The 22,141-nt window shown below is 42.5% G+C and overlaps 2 protein-coding genes across 7 annotated transcripts in view; one reads left to right on the forward strand and one right to left on the reverse strand.

Moving 5' to 3' along the window:
• The window catches only part of AIDA (axin interactor, dorsalization associated), a 31,019-nt gene extending 29,734 nt beyond the window's left edge, over positions 1-1,285 (reverse strand). Inside the window, exon 1 of one of the 3 annotated variants that reach the window (XM_072857000.1) lies at positions 993-1,285. In XM_072857000.1, the coding sequence (XP_072713101.1) occupies positions 993-1,102 (110 nt within the window). In that variant the 5' untranslated portion in view covers positions 1,103-1,285. The remainder of the gene's footprint in view (positions 1-992) is intronic. The other 2 variants (XM_072856999.1, XM_072856998.1) reach the window with 2 other exon arrangements.
• Positions 1,286-1,352: 67 nt separating this feature from the next.
• BROX (BRO1 domain and CAAX motif containing) lies at positions 1,353-19,740 on the forward strand. 4 transcript variants are annotated; one of them, XM_072856997.1, is made up of 13 exons: positions 1,353-1,496; positions 3,409-3,539; positions 4,331-4,437; positions 6,344-6,440; positions 7,777-7,872; positions 8,543-8,615; positions 8,976-9,081; positions 9,636-9,725; positions 10,539-10,624; positions 11,949-12,030; positions 13,080-13,230; positions 14,678-14,837; positions 15,335-19,740. In XM_072856997.1, exons 2-13 carry the CDS (start codon positions 3,439-3,441, stop codon positions 15,419-15,421), a joined length of 1,236 nt encoding a protein of 411 aa, XP_072713098.1. In that variant the 5' UTR covers positions 1,353-1,496; positions 3,409-3,438; the 3' UTR covers positions 15,422-19,740. The 4 variants fall into 4 exon arrangements, 3 of the variants coding, with proteins under 3 accessions (XP_072713098.1, XP_072713097.1, XP_072713096.1); XM_072856996.1 differs by lacking the exon at positions 1,353-1,496 and adding an exon at positions 1,884-2,248; XR_012041666.1 differs by lacking the exons at positions 1,353-1,496; positions 15,335-19,740 and adding exons at positions 2,367-2,835; positions 14,089-14,177 and having other exon boundaries at positions 14,678-14,815.
• Positions 19,741-22,141: the final 2,401 nt, after the last annotated feature.

Below are 22,141 nucleotides of genomic sequence, written 5' to 3' on the forward strand. Positions count from 1 at the left end.
ATAGCGCTAGAAGATCTCTCAGAGAGCATCTCTTCAGCTGACTTTCTCTTGGGGAACACGTGCAAACCCTCTGGACTTCTTCCAGAAAATTCACCGTAAGAAACTTAGCCTACAATACTCGGATCACAAGAAAATAGCTTTCATCTTCATGGTGAACAGAGTGCTAGAGGAGAGCATTTGCCTAAAGCTACCAGGTGTGTTTCTAAGGATACCATTAACAGTGCCAATACTTGATACCAAGGGATTCACAGACAGTGCGGTCCCACCCAGCGCAACCCAATCTAACTGGGGCTGCGCCAGTCGCTGCCCTCCCGCCATCGGCTTCCCTGCTCTCCCACCCCGGTTTCATCAGGGGCGAAACACACCAGCGTGCGATGGACCAGTTTTCACCCTACTGGGTTGTCTGGGGTTTTTTTGGTTAAGGCCGAGGCTTTGGCAGCCCATTTGCCTCGGCCGGGTCCCCTTGCCCCACGAGCATGGTGCGCCAGGGGACAAGCCGATGGGATGGGGGTACCCCGGGCCACCGGTGCCCGTCGCTGCGGGGCTCCACCAACCAACCGCCTCGACGGCCCACGCCTGGGGGGCCCTGCAGCTCCACGCCACCCGGCTGCCACCCTCGCCGAAGTACGGGCCGGCTCCCGCCTCGCCCCCCGGCGAGCGGGGCAGCGCCCGGCCGAGCACCCACCACCGACCGGCGGCCTCGGCGGGGCGGCTCCTGGCGGGCCCGGGCGACCCCCCTGCCCCGCCTCGCCTCAGGGGACGCCCCGACCCACGGCCCCGCACGTTATATAACGGCAGGGTCCCGCGGCGGGGCCTGAGGGGTGCGGGGGGCCGCGGCCTAGGCCCGGCGGGGACCCCCCTGCCCTGCCCCGCCCCACCCCAGCCGGGGGCCGCTTCCCCCCCCCCTCCGCCCCGGGCCCCTCGCACGGGGGTCTAGGGCCGTGCCGGGGACCAGCGGGGCAGCGGCGGGAGCCACCCGCCCCCGCACTCACATCTGGTACTCGTCGATTGCCTCCACCAGCTGCCCCCAGGAGTCGAAGTCGGTGCCCTTCCTGAAGCTGGCGCCCCAGCGCTGCAGGAGGCTCCGGGTCGCCTCCGACATAGCCCCAGCACTAGGGCACCATGCTCACCCCGGGCCGGGGCACCGCGCCGGGCAGCCGCTCCCGCCAGCCCCGCGCCCGCCGCCGGCCCAGCCCAACCCAGCCGCCGCGACAACCAAACGCGGCCTCCCGCCAGCGCCGCCCAGCGAGGTAGGCTGCGCCGGCCGCGCCCGCCCGCGCCATCGCTACCGAGGCGGCGGCGCCCACCCGCGGCTGGGGGAGGAGCCGTGACTTCCGCCTCGGTACGTGTCATGGCGGCGGTCACGTGGCTCCCGGGGCAGCCCGCCCTCCCAGCTGGGTCTCGGCGGCAGCGCCCGGGCAGGGACCGCTCCGCTCCGCTCTGCTCCTCCCTTCCGCTCCGCTCCCGGCCGTGCCGCCGCGGGAGGCCCCCCCCAGGTAAGCAGCGCCGCCCCTGCGCAGCGCCGCAGGCGGATCACCCGTCCGGGAGGCACGGTGCCGCCGCTGGGCTGCGGGCCGCCGTCCCCTCCCGCTCCCGCCTCCGCCTCCGTTTGTGGCGTCGAGGGGTCCCTACCGGGGGAGGGCTGCGGGGCCTGGCCGTGCCTCCGTCGGCTGCCCCAGGGGGAGACCCCAGCCGCGGGGCTGGCGGCGGGGCTGGCGCCGGCGGCCTATGGGCAGCCGGCGAGGGGGGGGATCACCGGCGGGATCGATGCGGTCGGCCCGCCGTACCGCGCGGGACGATGACATCGTCTCTCCGCTGGCGCTGCCTGCGGCGGCGGGTGTGTGACGCAGCGCCGGGAGCCGGGGCAGGGCCGGGCGGAAGTGGTGGCGGGCCGTTACCGGGAGGGTGCTGGCGCCTGTGAGGGCCGCCTGTGCCTGACTCGCTGGTGTCGGCGGGGCTCCGGGAGCCGGGCGGCACCGCAGGTACTCCTGCGAAAGGGGCCGCACGCCGGGGCGGCCGTCGGCCGGTGTGTGCCGCTGGCGGCGAGGCGGCGGCGCGGGCCGGAGGCGGTCGGCACCGGGCAGGCTCCCGCCGAGCAAACCGCCCTGTGCTCTGTCGGGCGCGGGGGGTCACGGCGGTTTGGGCGCGGCAGATCTTTTGTTAAGTGCCTGTCCGACTGCTCCCTGCCGGGGGCGCGACTGAGCCGTGTGACAGCACCTCTCCTCTGTGCAGGCGCGCTGCTGCGCAGGTGGGTGAAGATGTCGTGATAGGTGCTGACACGATAGACAAGTCACCTGCTCGATCAGGAAGACCTGGACGGTGGCAGGGGGTGGCTGCTTGGCAGATCTCCTTTTCTCAGCAAAGCTGCAAAGTGTTCATCTCTTAAGTCTCTTTGAATCTCTTAAGTTCTCAGATCGAGATTCATCAGTTAAGGTGAACCTCTATCATCTCTTTGAATCTTTTAAGTTCATTATAATAATGATGAACTTAAGAGATTCAGAAAGGATCATAAGGCGATGGAGGTCTTGGAGGGTCTCTAGTCCGGCGTCCCGCTCAGAGCAGGGCCAGCTCCGAGGTCAGACCAGGTGGCTCGGGGCTTTGTCTGCTGAGGTCTCGACAGCCTTTGAGGATGGAGAATGCACAAGCTCTTTGGGCAACTTGTTCCTCAGTTTGACTGTCCTCACGGTGAAGAAGTTTCTCCTTGTATCCAGTACAGACCTCCCTTGTTGCAACGTGTGCCCGTTATGTTTCATCCTCCCACCATGCAGTGCTGTTGAAAGCTTGTAAAAACATCTCCTTGGAATGCTTATGTTATATACGTTCTCTGAAATTGAGGTAAAAGATAAAAGATGTCTGTTTTAGCTGTACTCTACCAAATTTCCAGCTCTGTTGCATGTATGTAAATATAACCATGTTTTCAGCAAGGGTTAGTGTGTAATCACGGTTTCATACCTGTATCAAGAAAAGCTACTAATAGATTGACAAGACACAATATAATGACCTCAGTGAATTGAGATATACCTGTAAATGACATGGGAAATATTCAGCCTTATGCAGGAGGTAGCAATTGTGTTTTTTCGAATAAGAAAGTATACAGTAATATAGAACAAAGAAGGTTATAGCTTTTTGCCCTACTTAAAATAGTTGCCTCAGAAAAAATATGTGTTTCAACGGAATGAAATTCTTAAAGCAAGCATGTGGATGATGAAGACAAAGCCTATGAAAACTTAATGTTTCAAATGGGAAAAAAACCTAATTTCTTCTGTGTCATTACAGACAACTTTGCAAATTAATTTCTTTCCTACTTGTTTCCATTTGGAATATGTTTTTGTGAGCTGAGGAGCATGACATGTGTAATACCTCAGTTGTACCTGTTCCTACAGCTATTCATTTCTTTCCACGCCTTAGATTTGGCATAAACAACACTACAGGAAGAAAATGACCCACTGGTTTCATCGCAACCCTTTGAAGGCTACAGCTCCTGTTTCATTCAATTTTTATGGGGTAGCTACCACTCCAGCTGCAACAAAGGTTTGCAAGTAAGTGTACTTGTGATTAAATTCACTCTGTCTCTCACAGTTTGGAGGACATCCTTAAAAGTAATGGTTACTCTTCCATTTTTGTTCTGAAGATGGCTAGAAATGTGTAGGCTAGGAGACAATAAGACACTGATAACACTGAGCATTTAGTTACAAAGAATGAATTATCCAGTTTTCAAGTCTCTGAGTGTATAGCAAGTCCTATTATAATAATGCAGAGACAGAAGGCTAAACATTTCATTGTCTTTCTGATGACTGTGCATTCTTCTGCAAAAGATTACTTAAAGTAATTTCCATAAGTGAATAAGACATGAGTGTTCTATTGTAAATAGGAATATAATGAAAAGAGATCTCAGCTTATTTTGCAGATCTGTTCTTATCTCTTCATATGCTCATCCTGTTCTAATGTTGAAGGATGTTCCTGCTTGTTACTTCTCTTCCCTCCCCCTGCACCCAATCTCTCGGTAGATAAAGGCATAGTTATTTTAGTTAGTGTTAGAACAATAGATTGATAATGAGTACTGATTATCCATTGTTGTCTGTCCAAAATGTACTTTAAACTAAAGAGTCAATTGTATGTATCCAGAGGGGAAAGGAAGATTTTTCTGTGTTTATTGACATCTTCCTCATAAAGTACCTTTCCTTGCCTTCACATAGCTAAATTGAGTGCTGAGCTTCACTTTCTTAGCGAAAAGGGTGGTGATATACATGGGTGGGTACTTTCTTAATAGTGCATTTTTGGGTAGATTTTTGGGGGTTTATTTTTTTCTTCTTTTTCCCCCTTCATACAGTGATTTGAGGTTATCTCGAACACGACTGTTGGAGCTGTTTACAGACTCCAGTTGTAATCCAGAAATGATGAAGAATGCAACTGACTTGTACTTCTCACTCTTGCAAGGTAGGAACATTTATTAGCAATACTACTAATACATCAAGAGGTAAATAATTTGAGTTTTAATGACACTGCTCAGAATGTGTATTGTGCTAATCTTCTGTAAAGAAGCCTTGCACTTCTCAGGAAGGAGAGTATCTTCATGGGTTCTATGCTTGATACCAGTCATGGGTACTCACCAGGCCCTTTCTACAAGTTTCAGTATCCTTTGTGCCCCTGCCAGTACTAAGTGTTGGCAGTCCTGTCCTCTTGCTTTTAACCTCATTCTGCTTCCTGCTGGAGGAGAACATGTTTATTTGTCTCTTAGATTTTGGTGAATTGCTCCTTAAGTATAAATTGAGTCTATGAATTAGTTGATAGGAGTCGCTCTTCGGTGTAAACTTCTGGTTTGTCTAATACTAGATAATAGCCTTGTTGCAAGTTTACACTTCTGCTGCTGTTTGTCTTAGGTGTATATACAGGTGCTCATTAGCATAGTATCTACCTTGTCAGTACATGGTCACCTATGATTATGCATTCCCTTGAAACCTTCCTCCTGCCAATATTTTGATAACTGTCTCTTAGCAGTCAGGTGCTCAGGCAAGTTTCTTAGGACTGAATTTTTGGGAATCAGCTGATTCATGGAAACTGTGATTTTTCAGTCTGTGGGAAGTGAAGTAGCTCAAGTTGGTGTAATTCCCTCAGTCCCTGGGAGGGTGTAAGCTATTGTGAAATTCTAGATAAAGTTAAGATACCAGTCCATGTTGCTGCAGACAAGATTTGGAGAGTTTCTTCAGGAAAGCATCATGCTTGGTCACTAAAATCTTCTGCATGTGAAAGGAGCAAGTATTTTCTGTCTTCCAACACATGTGACAGCACCTAGAGCTATAGCCCCAATAGCTGCTGTTGCAAGTCTTGAGTTCTTGGGAGAAGAGACAGACACCCACCTCACTGCAACCTACCTGAGAGGAGGTTGTAGTGAGGTGGGTGTCTGTGTCTTCTCCCAAGTAACTAGCAATAGGACGAGAGGAAATGGCCTCAAGTTGCATCAGGAGAGGTTTAGATTGGATATTAGGAAAAATTTCTTTACTGAAAGGGCGGTCAAGCATTGGAACAAGCTGCCCAGGGGAGTGGTGGAGTCACCATCCCTGGAGGAGTTAAAAAAACATGTAGATGTGGCACTTCGGGACATGGTTTAGTAGGCATGGGGGTGTTGGGTTGACAGTTGGACTAGATGATCTTAGCAGTCTTTTCCAACCTTAATGATTCTATGATTCTTGAAGTCTGTAAGACCTGATCAGACCAAGACCCATCCTACTCCTCCCTGAAATATTCCTTGGGCCTGCATATGCTAGCATTTGAACATCCCATAGCATGAGCTTCATCCCACTGACTGCTGCTTTCTGATGCTGGACATAAAGAACCAATTTCCTGTAGCCCTGGAGACAAAAGAGATGATGACTAGATGAGTCCATGCTTACAAGCTCTTTTCCCTCTTCCTGTTGACCAGGCAGCTTTTCCTGGAGTTTCCCAATCGGTGAAATTTCCCACTATGGTGGCAGGGACAGTCACTCACTCAACCTTGAGCAGCCCCAGCTGTCCCATACCTTGAGTCAGTCCAGCTCCCAACTAGTCACCATACGGGACATGCAGACATCTGCAAGGTTTTCCTTGAGCAGTCAGGACTCACACGGTTGAATTGGTAACCTGCTGGGCAAGGAGTTTCTTGTAGTAGTCAGTTTGTTTTTTTCCACATCTTGTTCTCAAGATATTGAGCAATAAAAGCCTCAGGAAGTAACACGGGTTTTTGAGTGGTACAGCATGAAACATTTCTTTATCTATATCCGTATTCTCATTGATCCCCATTCCTTCATTACTTGTTTCTCTTTCTTACTTTGAGATTACCTGTCGGTACATTTTTTTAATTCTATAGGTTTTATCCTTTCACTGGATGACTCTTCCCAAGAATGCAAGTTGAGATACATTCAGAATTTCAAGTGGACAGACACATTACAAGGACAAGTTCCAAAGTATGTGTGCTTTTATGATTACAGGGTATGCAGCTGTTTTCTTCTGGTCTGTTATGTATATGCATGTGTGCCAGCACAGGTGTGAAGGAAAACTTAAAGTGTAGCAAAATGTTGAACACAAAGTAGTTTCCAAAAACTTGTTGCTTTGCGTTTTTGATAATTGCTGTACTGTATTAGCTGTTCTGAAGCGTGTGTTGCCTTTATGTAAGGGCGTGATAACGCATGATAATGGTAGAAGGATCCATTGTGTCTTAGTTGATCTACAAACTATATCTACAGTTGGCTAGAGCAGTACAAATAAGAACCTTGAGAGTATTGGTGAATTGAATATGATAGCATAGATTACTACAGTTTAAAAGTTTTTCATTTAGCACTATTGGCTGACCAGTATCTTCTGACTTTTTTGAAGTACAAATATTGCTGAAGATCTGATTTTGTTCTTGTCCTCTGAAGCTCCTAGTACATGTACTCCTGGTACAAACAAACAAAGCTTCTGTTTTAAGTAGGAATATAGGTCTGTAACCTTCTGGGTTATTCAGTCATTTCTTGCTATTGTAGGTAATTGTGTTGTATAACCACACTTACAAATTTGTCAAGCTTTGTCTAGAAGAAGTGCTAGACTTCCTCAAAGCTTTTATTCCCCTTGGAAGACAATCTGTTGATTAGGACTCTCTTCTGATTTTCTCATGGTCATACACACTTGTTCTTGTGCCAACATTATTCTTCCCACTCCCACACCTTTCTTTTTAAAGATTACTACTTCCTAAGCTATGCTGAGCTTGTGACTGCAAGTTCACTCTTTTCAAAGACCATGTTTTTAGCTCCTGAAATTTCCTGCTATTTGCACATGCCATTTGGCTGCAGATACATAAATACTTGCAAGAACATTCACTTGAGGGAGATGTAATAGACTCTGACTTATTAACTTAGCAGCTACAACTTTAAAGGAGACATTCCAGAGCAAGGCTTTCCACAAAATGTGCAATTTAAAAAAAAAAAAAAAAAAAAAAAAAGGAAAAATGTCAGCCACACCCAAAGCTAAACAAATCTCAAGTTACTGTTTTAAAATAAAAGTTCCCAAATGGGAAGGGTAAGCATCTGAATGTGGGAAATTATAATTATGAGCTCTTAAAGGGAATAAGTAAAAATTGAAGTCTCTTCTAGGCAGTTCAGCAAGTAGGACATTGTGAATTGGAAATTGTTGACTTCTTAAATGAAAAATATTTTATGGAGAGAAGTGTTGACTTATGCTATGTGAACTATCAGCAGAGAGAGCTTTCAGAACAAAGTGGAAAGCATTAAATTGTTTGGGGGTTTTTTGTTTGTCTTTCTTCAGTGCCCAGCAGGATGCAGTGTTTGAACTGGTTTCCATGGGATTTAATGTAGCTCTGTGGTACACAAAATATGCATCAAGACTCGCTGGAAAAGAAGAGTAAGTGTTTTTCTTTTCTTAGTAATTCCATTGCAGCAACATTCCACTAAAAAATTTCGCAGGTTCTGAGTTTTCACTGCGGTAGTGCATGTCCAGCTGAGACAGTAGGAGTTCAAGGAGGCAGTTGGCCTTCATTCATGTGCTGTAATGTCCAAGTGCATTTTGATCCCTTCTTGCATCTGTGAACAAAGTGTACTAGTACCATGTGACTGTGGTATAGAGTAAGTGTCAGTTGTGAATAAACCCTTCATCAGTCCTGCTCTAAATGTCCAGGTACAAAATTGAGATTCTCAAAATCACAGCTCTGCTGACTTTTAGCCCTACAGATTTCTAAAGCTTTGGCTTTTAACACTGAGGCTACCTTTTATTTGAAAGTCATTAAAAAAATAAGCCTTCAGTTTATTTTTTTCAAGTGAGTTCTATTTGATTATTTAATGATTGGACACTGTAAGAAGCTTCTTTACCATGAGGGTAGCACAGCAGTGGGACAGGTTACTTAGAGAGTTAGTGGACTCTCCATTCTTGAAGGATTCAAGATTCATCTAGACAAAGCCATAACTGGCCTGATCTACTGTTGTCGATAGTCCTGCTCCAAAGCAGGAGGTGGGACTAAATGACACCTAGAGGTTCCTTCTAACTAAAATGTCATTGATTCATTCTGTATTCTTAGTATAACAGAAGATGAAGCAAAAGATGTTCACAGAAGCCTGAAGATAGCAGCTGGGATTTTTAAACATTTGAAGGTAGAAAAACTGTCTTTTGTTCTGTTCTTTAAGTTGTCTCCAAGTACTTGACCTTTTGTCTTAGAAAAGCCTTTGCTTTTCTGATGAGGTTACAGAATAAACAAATACCTCAGACTATCTGAATGATACAGGAAAAAGAAGGGTATTAATATGTTGTGCTACCACTTAATCCTGGCTACTCTTTCCCAATGGCAGTGAAAGAATTATCAGTCTGTCTGCCCAGTAGCCCATGCAGCAGTGCAGCTCGCCGTCTTGGGACCCTCACTCAGTGTCCCATCCATTTAGGAATAAGGGACTTGCTTTGCATTGGCAGCAGTGGTATTAAGCCTAAACTAACTTTGAGACTTGCTTTGTACTTAGGAAAGTCATATTCCAAAATTGATTACACCTGTAGAAAAGGGAAGAGATTTAGAAGCTCGACTTATAGACTCTTACATCATACAGTGCCAAGCTGAAGCTCAAGAAGGTATCTTCAAATATACATGTTTGTTGGGGATGGGAAATGACAGTCTTTGTGGGTTTCTTTGATGTCTCGTGAAGCCTGCTTGGCAGCAATGCTAGTTTTTTCTTCTCCTGAAGTACTGTGGCTTAGTGGGGCGGGTTGCTTTTAAAGAAACTGAAGTTACAATTATAGGAGGAAAATGCCAAAAATCAGTCTGATATTACAAATTTAACCACTTAGGAAGAACTTGTGTGTGACATTCCTCCCCTCTTCTTTTTTCCTTTCATGCAGTCTCTTTACCACCATGCTTGCCTAACATAAATTCCCGGTTCCTTTACTTTAAAATATTTGCAGCTTCTGTGTAGTAGCTAGTCTTCAGACTAAGCTTCCTTCAACTTTTCTATTAATTTGGAATCATTCTATCCAAGAAACAATTGGTCTTTATTCTGCAGTTTACTTGACTGCACAATACTTGTTTTCTGCTCATGCAGGGGCTTTAAAATGCTAAATGCCTCTGCTGATTTGATGTGACATTTTCAATTAAACTTTAATACTGTGGCGTGGAATTTTTTTTTCAGTGACAATTGCTCGGGCTATTGAGCTGAAACACAATCCAGGACTAATAGCTGCTCTTGCTTATGAAACAGCTAACTTCTACCAAAAAGCTGGTAAGTGTCTTGTTTTGTATCCTTAGTGACCTGGTTTATGCGTTCTTGCCAGCAGACATACTTCATCCGCCCGTCAATTGCAATATTAACACTGTTTCTCAGTGGATATGCTTTGCATATTTAACTTCTATTTAGTGAATCTAAGGCTTCAGTTATCACTGTAACAGATATATTTTGATAAGGCCTTTTGTTTTTGTGGGAATCTTTTTCTGTAGCTAATGGTAGGAAATGTTAGTGAGGAAGACAGAAGACAGAGTAATGTCTTGAGAATATGTAATAGCAGCAAACAAATGGCTTGATGTAAATGGAGTGTGTTTCAACTGCTTTTGGGCAGCAGATTATGATGCAGACCGTAAAGTGTGTAGCGGGTTAATTATGTACATCCTTCCAGATGAGTAAGCTGATCTGTGGGCTTGCTGAGGTAAGTGGGAAAAGTGCAAAAATACGGGAGTCGATATAAGAGATAGAATATTGTAACATATGTAGGCTTTTATAGGTCACTACTTGAAATTAAACTAGGAACAAGCTTTGAAATGCTGCCTAAAAATACTTAGGAAAATTAGCCTTCCAAACTTAGTGGACAGCAGTTTCAGGGATTCTAGGGACAACTTGCATGATAGTTCAATAAACTGCATATTTTTCTTTTTTCTCATAGTTTCTCTGTGCCTTTGCAGGAGTAATTTATGTCACTTGTTTCTGGCTACTTTATACTTAAGATCTATTGCTAAGTTTAAGAATTCTGGTCTTTGAGTATGTGTGGAATTTTTCTTTTTGGAAACGTCTTAAAGAATAACTTTACATATGTGTTCACAGATCAAACATTATCCAGTTTGGATCCAACCTATGCAGGTAAATGGAGAAAGTACTTGAACTTGAAGACCTGTTTCTATATGGCCTATGTAAGTACTTTGGTTGGCGTCAGTCACAGTTTTTAATGTTGTCTAAAGGCTGGATAGGGAATGGGGACTAGCTATTACCTCGGCTTTCTTTCCATGCTGTGAAGAGAGACTGTGCCATGTCAGTGGCATTTGAAGTGTTTTTGTTGAGCCAAGTGAAATTACTGCAGTGTGGAATTTATTGTGATCACGTATCATTAAGTGAAGCAATTCAGGTTGAGCATAATACTTGTCTTCCATTATCTGCATCACAGTCTCATTCTAGGCATAGTTCAGAGATGATCATCGTTTTGAAGGCCCTGAATGAAACTGCATCAAGTAATGTTAGGTACCATTCCAAGTGCTGTCCCTTTTTGCACGACTGATCTCTTAGCAAGTGCAGTGGCACTCTTGGGATCATCAGCTGCTCAATTTGCTGTTTATTTCTTGTAGCCTGCCACAGCCTGTAATCTGGCTCTTTCATACTATAAAAAAGGCCCAAACTAAGCAATTAGCACCATTGTCGTTCTCTTACGTTAAACCTGTAGCTAAAAGCTGCTTGCTTTATTAGCAAGTTTGAGAGGTGAAGGATGGTCAGAGCTGTGGTACTTTTTCTTTTTTTTTTAATTTGTGTAATATGGGCAATGGTAGATTTAGGTAACGCTTGCTAAACTGTGAGAACAGACATTAAAGAAAGGTATGCAAGATAGGCATTAGTTCACGGGATGGTTCCTTTACCTATGGTATTTAGTATTCAAACTCGGCAACTCCTGATAATAGAAGAAGCCATTCAGTTCTCATGGGAATACGGTACTATCTTCAAACGTAAGTGTGAAGGAATGGGACTTTTTGGGGTGGAAAAGTTATTTGGACTATGGCAACATACATCAAGCGGCCGAATGCCTCATCTCTTCTGGATTCAGTGATGTTTGTTGCAGATTCGGTTTTTGAGTGTTCAGGTAGTTTTAGTTTTTAGAGTCTTTGCTTTGTAAACTTGACTGAGGTTCATCCTCATTCTGTGATGGGGCTTAATGCTGCACATTGATACAGTGAGAGAGAGAGGTTTGAATTCGACTATATACTAATGCTTTTGGTAAAACAGCCTTCATGAAGCTCAAACTTACTCTTGGCTGGACTTGAGACAGCTTTCTTCATACCTACTTCATGGTGTTTGTGTTGAACTGCATTGTTCAGTGAATGCTGCTTTGACTTGCAATGCCAAGCTGTCAGCTCTCTGCAGGGAGTGGCAGCTTCTAAGAGATGCAACTCTGATGTAAGGAAGAGCAGAAGTGAATTGGTGCAGGAAGTGCCCAGTGATGTTGGTAATGGTTTTGTCCTCTCCCATTAGGCATACTGTTACCATGGTCAAACTTTACTGGCGAGTGATAAATGCGGGGAAGCAATCAGATCTCTGCAGGAATCAGAAAAATGTAAGTGTGATTGAGACTGGATTCCAGGGTCTGATGAGAACATGCCTGTTTTATTTTGCTGTATCATGTTTATTTGGTCTCCCATAAACTTAAGATTTTATCTGTCACCTCATGAAAGTCCAGCACACTTTTGAATAGAGACAGTATATTCTTTTTTGTCTTACCAAAGACTGTCTTTCATAACAGTGCTGCAGAAAATTTCATCTTCACTTGTCAGCCTGTTAAAGACTGGCTTTGAATGCCTGCAGTACAGTGTAAAAATCAATTGTCTGGTCTGGATGTTAAGTTATGTTTTCTGGTCTGGATGTTAAGTTACTGCAGCCTTTTCTGCTTTGGAGGTTGCTCTGTCTTACATTAAATAGTTAATTTAGCCCATGTTTGGTTTGTTTGTTTTTAAGCAGGTTTCAGTAACTTATTTCTATTCATTTGAAAGGAAGATTAAGGGAAGTTTGCAGTAGTTCAGGGTCTGCTGCCCATCCTTCTCTCTTCAAAGCTATTGCTACCCCAATGGCCTGCATAACTTTACTACAAAGTATAAAAAATGCTCAAATCATCAAATTGGAAACTTTTTAATACTAATTTTAAAAATAAATAAAAATAATTTATTAAGAACAAACTAAGTTGTCTTACTTGCAGCAAAACAAATACCGTGGTTTTTAGTGTGCCTGCTGTTCAGAGAAGAGTGCTTCTTTTCCCACTCCATATTAAGTGTTGCTTATTTTTGGGCATCAGCTCTGTGTGGATACCTTCATATCCACTCTTTTTCCCTACAATGTGGCACAGTTCTTAGGCTTCCTGTTGCATTTTGCCCCACATGTAAGAATGCTTTCCTGTATCTTCCCTACCCAAAAAGCTTTTTTTCTGTTCCTAGTCACTTTTGCTGTAAATCTTGGCTAGAAGTGCTGCCTTTGAGCTAGTTTATTTTTGTTTCTAAGAAGCAAGAAGCCTGAATGGATTCTGGCATCTCCTAAAGCTGAAGCACTGTAGGTCAGAACCATGATTTAATAGACTCATGTAAATTATTTTTATTACATTTCTTTCTTGCACAGTTTTTGCCAAGGCTGAAGCATTGTGCAAAGAATATGGAGAAACCAAAGGGCCCGGGACTACTGCCAAACCTTCTGGACATCTCTTCTTTAGGAAATTAGGAAGTTTGATTAAGAACACACTAGAAAAATGCCAGAGAGAGAATGGATTCATGTAAGTAATTTGTGGTTGGTACAGTACTCTATATGAACTGTTAATACCTCATTTGCTTTTATTTCCAGATGGGATGGTAAATTTTACTCTCCAGTTCTTCTGTTCCTTCTGGCCATGGCGTGTAACTTACAGAGTTGCAAATTTCTCTTTAATTTTCTCATAGAAGATTTGCTATGGGTCTGTGCTATCACCCTCTCCATTTTCTATGCCAGTTCGGCAGGATGGGTGGACTGACGTGCTGGAGAGGTTGAGCAGTTTTCTTCCTTCATTCCTCAGCCACTTCGTTGCTTTTCCTTCTGCACAAGAGAAGGTCCTGCAGAGGTTGCTGTGTTGCTCTAATGCCCTCTTCCCAGCTGCTGGGATCTAGCAGGCAAAAGAGGACAGAGAGGAAATGAAGAAGACTGGTAGCTGATCCTGCTTTGCTAGCAGGGAAGTCAAAATACAGTCATGCCTTCAGTGAAGAATATGCTTAAGGTGCTAGGAGCTTTACCAGTCTAAGTATAATTAACATTGTGAATAGGGCTTTCCTCCAAAAAGCCTTTAAGCCCTTCCAAAAAGAGTTTGGAAGCAGCTTAAAATAGCAAGATTAGTTTGGCTTTACCATCCTTTTGCTCATTTCTTTCCTGCTCCCCTCCTCTTATGATTTAGTATTCCATAATAGGTTTGTTATTTCCCTTTTTATGATATTTAAAGATGTGCATAATAGGGTAATTGACTAAACAAAAAGGATTGTCAAGTACATCAAGCTGAACTGCAAATAGGAAAAGAAAATCTCTACTCTGCTTTGGTTCCAATAACCGTTGTCATAGCTTACAACAACAGCATACAGGAGATTTCAACAAATCCATGTCCCTCTAGAAACAAACTTTGAAAGAGAAACCAGATAACCAGTGACTGTTTTGGGAGACATGCCTGCCATAGAACTCTGCTGCAGCGCAGGAAGTAAGGTAGCGTGTGTCAGTATTTGTCAGTTTTCAGCTCTTGTTGGTTTGCTGAGGGTAGATTTATACCCTCATTCAGGCTTTGTGTTGTAGCGAGTCTTTGTGGGTGTTGCAGTGTCATTGCTATTATGCACTGTGGCATGTTAAGACTGATTTAGGAAAAGAACTGTCCTCTTCATCTTTCTGGGAAAGTATTTTAAATCCTCATTTGGATCTTGAAGGTCTTTTTCGACAAAAGGTGCTCTTCTCATTGAAGCGCTGGCAATAATGGTTATCAAGTAGGAAAAAACCCACCTAGCTATTAGGGGATGAATACCGAGAAGGAATTGCTTTTGTTCTTGTGAATCTCGCTGACAGAATGCATGTTGGACAGTGCCTTAATGAGATGGAAGAGAGCAGCAATGATTGCCACTGTAAAAACCCAGATTGTTTTTCTTTAGAATTGCAAACAAGACTTGCAGAGATAGTGCATTGTGTTTGAAATATATTGCTGTATTCTATTACAGCTATTTTCAGAAGGTGCCAGCAGAGGCTCCCCAGCTGGAACTGAAAGCAAACTATGGCTTAGTAGAGCCCGTTCCTTTTGAATTTCCTGCCTTGAATGCACACTGGACTCCTGAAACGCTTGCGGCATTTGATCTCACCAAGAGGCCAAAGGATGACACTGTAAGATAATCTTATGTACTGTTCTTTCCTGTTAGGTTTATTCTGTGTATAATACAGAGTTACTGTTTCGCTCTTCTGTAATGCTCCCCAGCTCAGTGCAGGAAGTAGACACAAGGCTGCCACCCGAGCTTACGTTTCCGCTGTGCAATGAGGCAAGTCAGTTAACCTCTCTGCCACACTGTCAGCATCTGGAAATTAGGAGCCATGTTTTTCTAAGTCCTGAATAGGAGGAAATTCTTCAATGTGTATAAGATGCTGAAATATTACAGGAGTGAATGCTACAGAGAGATTCTTTTTTAGAAAAGGATTCATTTAAGGATGCTGAAATAGAGAATATTTGGCTTTCCCCCCTTGCTTGAGGCTAGCTCAAAGCCTTCAGCCTTGAAAAGAGAGGGGACTGTTAGATTAGAATATGTAAAGTTAGCCATCCATAAATACCGTGCAGACACAGTGGTTTGTACTTGTGGTATTTAATTTTTTTTTCTTCTTGTTCTCAGGCTAAACCAAAACCAGATGAAGAAGTAAAACCTCTGAAGGAACCAGATATAAAACCTCAAAAAGACAGTGGATGCCAGATTTCTTAAGTGCCACAAGTGCTCTGAATTCACTTTAAAACTGTATTAATTGGACTCTGGGGCTTTAGTTCTGATCTCCCTTTTTCTGATTCTTCTTTTTTAATTTAGAAGACTAATTTAATTTACTTTTGATAGTATGTGTCTATCTTGCTTGAAAATGTGTTGGATTTCTAGGAGTTTATTTATATCTGACTTATTTTTGGGTTTAGTGGGATATCATAGAACGAGTGGGCTTAAATGTTCCTATTGTGCCTCTAGAGAGTTTCTTTTTGTGGGTTTAGTTTCTACCCACAAATAGCAAAGGAAGAATCATGAGTGTAACACTTGAGGATTTTTCCATTCAATTATATGCTATATAATGTCAAATTCTGCAAACAAAAGTTTGCATGAATGGTTGTATTTATTCAGGTTTTGTCATTCAGTCTTAACACTCTGTTGTGTTCCGACTCACTTAATTGTAGTGAGCGAAGAAAATCTGGGTTTGGTTTGTAACACTCCTATGGTATTTCACAGGACTTTCACAGAACTTGGAAAACCTTATGTTCTGCATAACTGGAGCACAATTTATATTCTTCTGAAATTATTAGCCTCTGTTCTTTCCTCTATAGATTAGGGTTCTTGTATCAGAATTTGTAGTAAGGTACTTTAGCTTGTCTGTCCTTAAATTAAACTCCTTTAATATCAAAGTGTATGTGAAAGTGATGCAGCAAGTAATATGGAAGTGCTTAAAAGTAATGCATCACGGTGTCATTCATTCAAAGTTTTTGAATCTTTGAAAGATTTGGTAAGTTTGAAAGCTGCAGACAGTTAAAATCTCCTGGCACTAGAAAAGCTCCATTTGAATTTGTGAAGTTGTCATGCATAAGGTAATGGAATTATAACTAAGATGCTGTGTTTCCATCTGGGTAGTGTCTATAAGAAGCTGCTACGAGAACAGGGAGGAAAGATGAGCTGGAGAGCTGATGGCACAACTGGGAAACCAAGCTCTAGATTTCCTTTATGCCATATGTAAACAGTGCTGTTTCTCAGCTTTTGCAGTATTGCACTTAAATCAGCCCCTTATGAAGAGAACTTGCCAAAAGTCAAGCCTAGTCAAGACCGAGAAAGAAAGTATTTTGTAGAACTTGCTTCTTCCATTTCTGCCTACTGTGGAAAACGTGATAACATTCTTTAGTGCTGAGCACTCCAAAACACCCGTGTCAACAAAAACATAGCTTTCTGATTTGCTGCAAATGCAAAAGAATATGATACATGTGTTGAAGTGAGGGCCTCGCAATCTCTGGGTGCCAACTGCTGCACTTCACTTTACCTGAGAAAGAAACTGAACAGCCTGAAAATGTTGCCGTTTCCACAAAACGTGATGGCATATGCACTTATCATGACGTATACTGTAAACACATTCCTCACTTTGTACTGTTTGGATCGGTTCATCTTCTGCTGTGGTGTAATCCAGTGCTTCTGTTTGAAATCTTTCATGGGACTTAGAGTAACTTAGCTTAGAGGGCAGGTGTGTAGCTCCTTGAAGGCCTGTGGAACAAAAGCTGTTGAGGAGGTTAAGAGGAAACTCGAGACTCTTCCTGAGATACTGGACCAAACTACAGAATTCATTGCTGCAAAAGGCAAAGAGGTTCTTAATGTTGGCTGTCATGGCTGAATCAAATGCAGAACTCATTGCTTCTAGTGATGGATTTTTCTTTCAGCCAGTTCTGCACACAAAAATAAGTGTAAAATCAGCTGAATTGCTTTGGAAGAAGTTTCTGTTCTGCAAGGGCTTAGGTGGGTCCTCTACCTTCTACTTGATAATAAGTATCAAGAAGAATTTATCTCTAAAATTGGTCCATTTCTTCTGATGCTGCACAGGGGCCTGGGTATGTTTTATGAAGAGTTACTCAGATCTGTTCATAACTTGATGAGCTGACTTTTTAGACTTCTTGCATTATTAAAAGCCCAGCTTAGGTTTTGCCAGAATGGAGTGTGGAGCTACTTCGCCTATGCAGATTTTAATTCTCCTAAAAACTTACTATAGCAGGCTATGCTTGCTTAGCCTGCCCCTTTTAAGGATCAAGGTGCAGTTAACTCAGTTTCATAATCATGATTTTTTTAGTTACTCATTGTTTTTCAGATGCCTGTGTGTGTTAATACGTACATGTCTCAATCTAATTACTTTTCTTTCTATGCAGACTAGATTCCATTTTCCCTCCTCCCCTGATTTTCCTTTCCATCTGCTACACACTGTGGCAGAGACTTACCCTTGTTTGCTAATGCATGTGTAGGTGCTGGGACTCATTTCCAATGAGGCTTTTGCCCATGGATGTATTTCAGTATATAAATATCTTAAAATAAAATGAACAGATCATGACTAAATCATTCCCAAACAACTTCTTAGGAAAGATTATTTTATGGACTTGCAATTCTTAATTCTTTGGACGCTTTCTCAAACCAAGTGGTTTGTTTGACTCAAGTTCACTGTAAATAGTTTGAGGCATAACCAAGTGGATTGTGTCAGATTATGGCATTACTTAACCCTAGCTGTGTAACCTCTTATGCCATAGCTGTTTCAGTAAATATGATGTAGTAGTTTAAAAACAGACTAATGGAACACACTAATTCACTTAACGTGCATTGCTTTTCAAGACAAACTTTGTTTACTCGTAGTTAAAATGCTATGGCAAACATTGGATAGTTTTTCCCAAAAATAAGAAACTGGAGACTGTTTTGTTTGCAAAGTATAGAGAGCTGTGAGTCAACGAACAGTTTTCTCTTTGGTTTTGTTGGGTAGTAGCAAGAATTATTGTAAATAATATGTAGATTAACTGTCGAATATGCTTAAGGATATGGGTGAATTGACGGGGAGTTTCAGTTAATCTGGAAACCTAGCAGCCATGTTACTTCTATTATGATTTCCTTTAGTAATTTTTAAGAATGAGGTATTTTGAATGGTGACTTTTTAATACTCTAATGCTGCAAGAGCCTGTTTTTGTGGCCTCTCTCTGGTTTTAGAGGCTCTTATGGCTAAACCTGCAAATCTTGTTGGTGTAAATAGTCTTTAAAAATTGGTGCCCCGTCTGAACTAGGAAAAAAGTGTAGCTAAATAAAATACGGAGTGCTGGGCCCTCCATTTTGTGCTTTTAAAAAAGCAGTGATTGTCTTTAATCTACTATAAAACAAACCATTAAGCTCTTTGTAAGATTTCTATTTAAATACCTTCCTCCATGTATTTAAATACACTTCCTCCATGTTTCGTGTTCCTGGGTTTACAGTAGTTAATCTCCACCCAGCATGTGACACTCCTAGAACTGAGGGACTAAATTTGGCCCTTGGATGCTGATGTCTGCCTCCCATTGGATTCGGTAGAGGAGTTTTGCCTCTCAGCCTAAGGATGACGTTTGGTCACTTAAATGTTCAGCATGAATATGTGGTGCGTCTGTAATGATGGTATTGGTTCATAGCATAAGCAAGAAAACAGATCCTTGTATCTGTGTAGAATATAGCCAACTCTGCACTTTAGAAATTTCTGATCTTGCCATTTCGGTACAATACAATATGGTTGTAAATACTCCTTCCTGTCATTTTAACTTTGTTGCACTGATTTCAGTACTGTGCTATTGGTAAGATTTTTATGGGAAACGTTACTAAAATGTATTTTTAATTGTCTGTGTATAAAATAAACTGATGGAGCATATCTCTACCTTTAGTATTGGGGGAACATGAGAGGAGGCAGTAATTCATCTGCTTTCCATGTCAATTCAGAGAAATGAAAAGTTTCTGTCTATTGGCTGTGGGATGATACGTTTCATCCCATCCCTGTGCCTAGTATCTAAACTGAAGTTTCAGCACTAACATAAATCCTGGTTTGTTGTTTTGGTTTTTTTCCTTTTTTTTTTTCCCCCAACTGGCCCAGTAGAGTGAGGAATAAAGCACAGAGAGTATGACTGGCATGGAAAAGCTCCTGTAGTGCGTTCCTGTCTCCAGATTTTGAGTGCAGCATAATGGGCTTTCCACAACCATTGGATTTGCTCAGATCTTTCGCTGCTGGTGATGCTTTCAAATTCAACAAATGTCACATGGTAACTGAGGGGGCCCTTGATCAGCTTTTTATGTAGGAAGGCCTACCTCCTTTGGTGTTGGTGCCTTCGTGGATTACAACCTTCTTGAAGCCATCCTGTACTCTGAATAATCAAACTTCGATGGAATCAGCTCTGATGAGATTGACCGAGCAGCCTTATTTTGTGAAGACGGTCACCACACAATTTTAAGCTTCATAGTTTGAAAATTTGTATATAACCACGAGTTTCAGAATACCATTTAAAATAAACAGTCTTAATGTATCAGCTTTTGTTTTGTCATTTAAAATTTTAAGTATAGTAGCAAGAAAAAGAGTCTATCTTGAATGTTACTTTCTTCAATTTAAAGCAAATGTAATAATTATAGAGAATACTTCATCCTTGCAGTATGTCCAAAGGAGGACTTAAATGAGCAAGATAGTTACGTGAATTGGGTGCATGTAGAAGTAGTAGCTACAATGAAGCACTTCAACTCACGGGGCAGGAAGAGAGGAGGTGGAATTTCCAAACTTACGTTAAAAAGAAAAAGTAATTAGGTATGATTTCGTATGCCTATACAAAATCCTAGTGCTTGCAAAGGTCTGTGACATTGTAGGATATTCTGTATACTACATGCAGGGGTTATTCGGGAAGTGCAGATTGCTGGCCACTTCTTTACGTTGTCAGCAGGTGGCAAGTAGATTTGCAGGAAACAGTTTTTCATTTTCAGAGGCATGGTTGGCTCTTTCAATTTTTAGTGTAAATACACACTAATGCCTTTTAGCCGCTCATACTTAAGCACAGTTTCTAGAAGAAAAAAAATAGTCTATTTCTTTCTGAAATAAATCTTTTTCCCTCAACAAGGTACTTTGAAAAAAACTACAGAAAAGGTGTTTTCATTCATGCATGTTGTGACTTCAGTAGACGTATCTATAACTGATTCTATAGTATTTTTCCGCCTTCCTAGTGATTTAAAGGATTTCAGTTCCTATGTAGTCCTTAGAGAATAAGAACTGTTTGGCTGTCTAAAACTATCTTCTTAATTTTGATAATATCAAATAATGTTATAAGAATGTGAAGACTGGACTGTTTTGAGCATAGCATTGGGAATTTGACAATGTCCTGGGTATCAACTTTAAGACAAACCTTCCTCCCCAGTTTAGAAACTAAAATTTTTCTACTTTACAGGGGGGTTTTTTGTCCAACATCAGATTCATCCATTCAACCAGGGAGCCAACCAAACAGGTCATTACATTTGGAGAGTATTCATCATTTTAGCATGTAGCTGCTGGACTGGATTTTTGCTTTCCTTTCCTCCATAAAGAAAGTAATATTTTCAGCAGCAGTTTCTGCTGAAACAGATTAACTCTGAAATGGATTTCCAAGTCACAGAAAGTTGCTGGTTTGTGTTGGGAACTCCTGAAGACCCACAATTTCCCTGATGTTGGTCTAAACAACTGATGAGTTACTTGGAACACTTTTCTTCAGACTTCAGAAAGCTGAGCAGCTCCTTGCATGTGAAAGACCTGTCGTACTGTGTGCTTTTCCTAGTGCCTTGCAGGCTGCTTTTCATGCCTACTTCTAAGTGACGGGGGAAAAAAACCCTAGATTTCTATGCTTTATTGCTTTCCTTATTTTCTTGCACACTTGAGTAAGAGGTGAAATAACCACCAATGATGCTTATACCTAACATTAGGTTAAAGTGGATGAGTGGACAGTTCAAACCATAAAACTGCCTTTTGAGGTTATATATAGATGTCTACACATTGCTTGTTTCTGTTTATATTTGGAAATTTTCTGTTGAAGCCATAACAAATAGTCTCTGTTTTATGAAAATGAAAACTGAGGTTGTGGTGGGCATCTGAGTGGCAAGTCCTATACTCATTTGTTCTCAATAGCTTTGGAAAATGCAAGGCTGAATGTTGTTATCCTGGACTGGATGTTATAGGAAAAGTCTGCAGGATTTTTCTCTAAACTGTGACTTGAGATCAGATCAAAGCTGATGGGAAGCCTGAATAAATTGTTTGTCTTATGCTTTTGTGACTAGTGAATTCATGTCATCTAGGCTGATGATTTTGGTCAGATTTCTAACTCAATCACAAATCTTACACCACAGTACTTTTTCCTGAGATGGATGCAAGTTGGCATTCTTGCATTTTTTGTTGTGTGCGTGGTGTGGGAAATCCGCTGACAGCACTGACTTACTTTCTTAAATTATTTGCCTTTTTAAAACATAGCGAATCTTACAGTTTTCCCCTAGTTCTCACAGGCAGCTGGTGTATAATTTTAAAGCAAAAAAGAGATTCTGTCTTGTGCAGCTCCACTTTTCACTACATCAGACATGCCTAATAGTTAGCATTTTAGTAAAGTCAGATTAAGCACAGTTTACAGAGGTTGCTGTTTTCTGTCAGTGAAGAAACAGCTTGAAGAAGCACAAGGATATCAGATGTGGTCTCCTGTAGGTTGCTTGATAAGCAGGTAATGTAGATGCCCAGTTCTGAAGCGCGCAGTAGCTCTAAAGTTCGGATGAAGACGAATGGTGGGATAGCTTTTCATTACTGCTGCAACACACAGGATCTTAAGGCAACGGAATTCCAGTTAGGGCAGAGCTACTGGTGTACTGGCAGAGGCCAAAGCAATTCAGTGGGATTGACTGGCAGAGATCCACTGCTGCTGCTGGGGTGAC

The sequence above is a fragment of the Ciconia boyciana genome, chromosome 3 (genome assembly GCF_034638445.1).
Source record: "Ciconia boyciana chromosome 3, ASM3463844v1, whole genome shotgun sequence".
Lineage (NCBI taxonomy): Eukaryota > Metazoa > Chordata > Aves > Ciconiiformes > Ciconiidae > Ciconia > Ciconia boyciana.

Bases quoted from the DNA above. Each gene is read 5' to 3' on its own strand.
- BROX (XM_072856995.1), top strand. From the start codon at position 2,803: ATGCTTATGTTATATACGTTCTCTGAAATTGAG. The intron at 2,836-3,408 runs GTAAAAGATAAA...TCCACGCCTTAG, and splicing joins ATACGTTCTCTGAAATTGAG to ATTTGGCATAAACAACACTA. The intron at 4,438-6,343 runs GTAGGAACATTT...TTAATTCTATAG, and splicing joins GTACTTCTCACTCTTGCAAG to GTTTTATCCTTTCACTGGAT.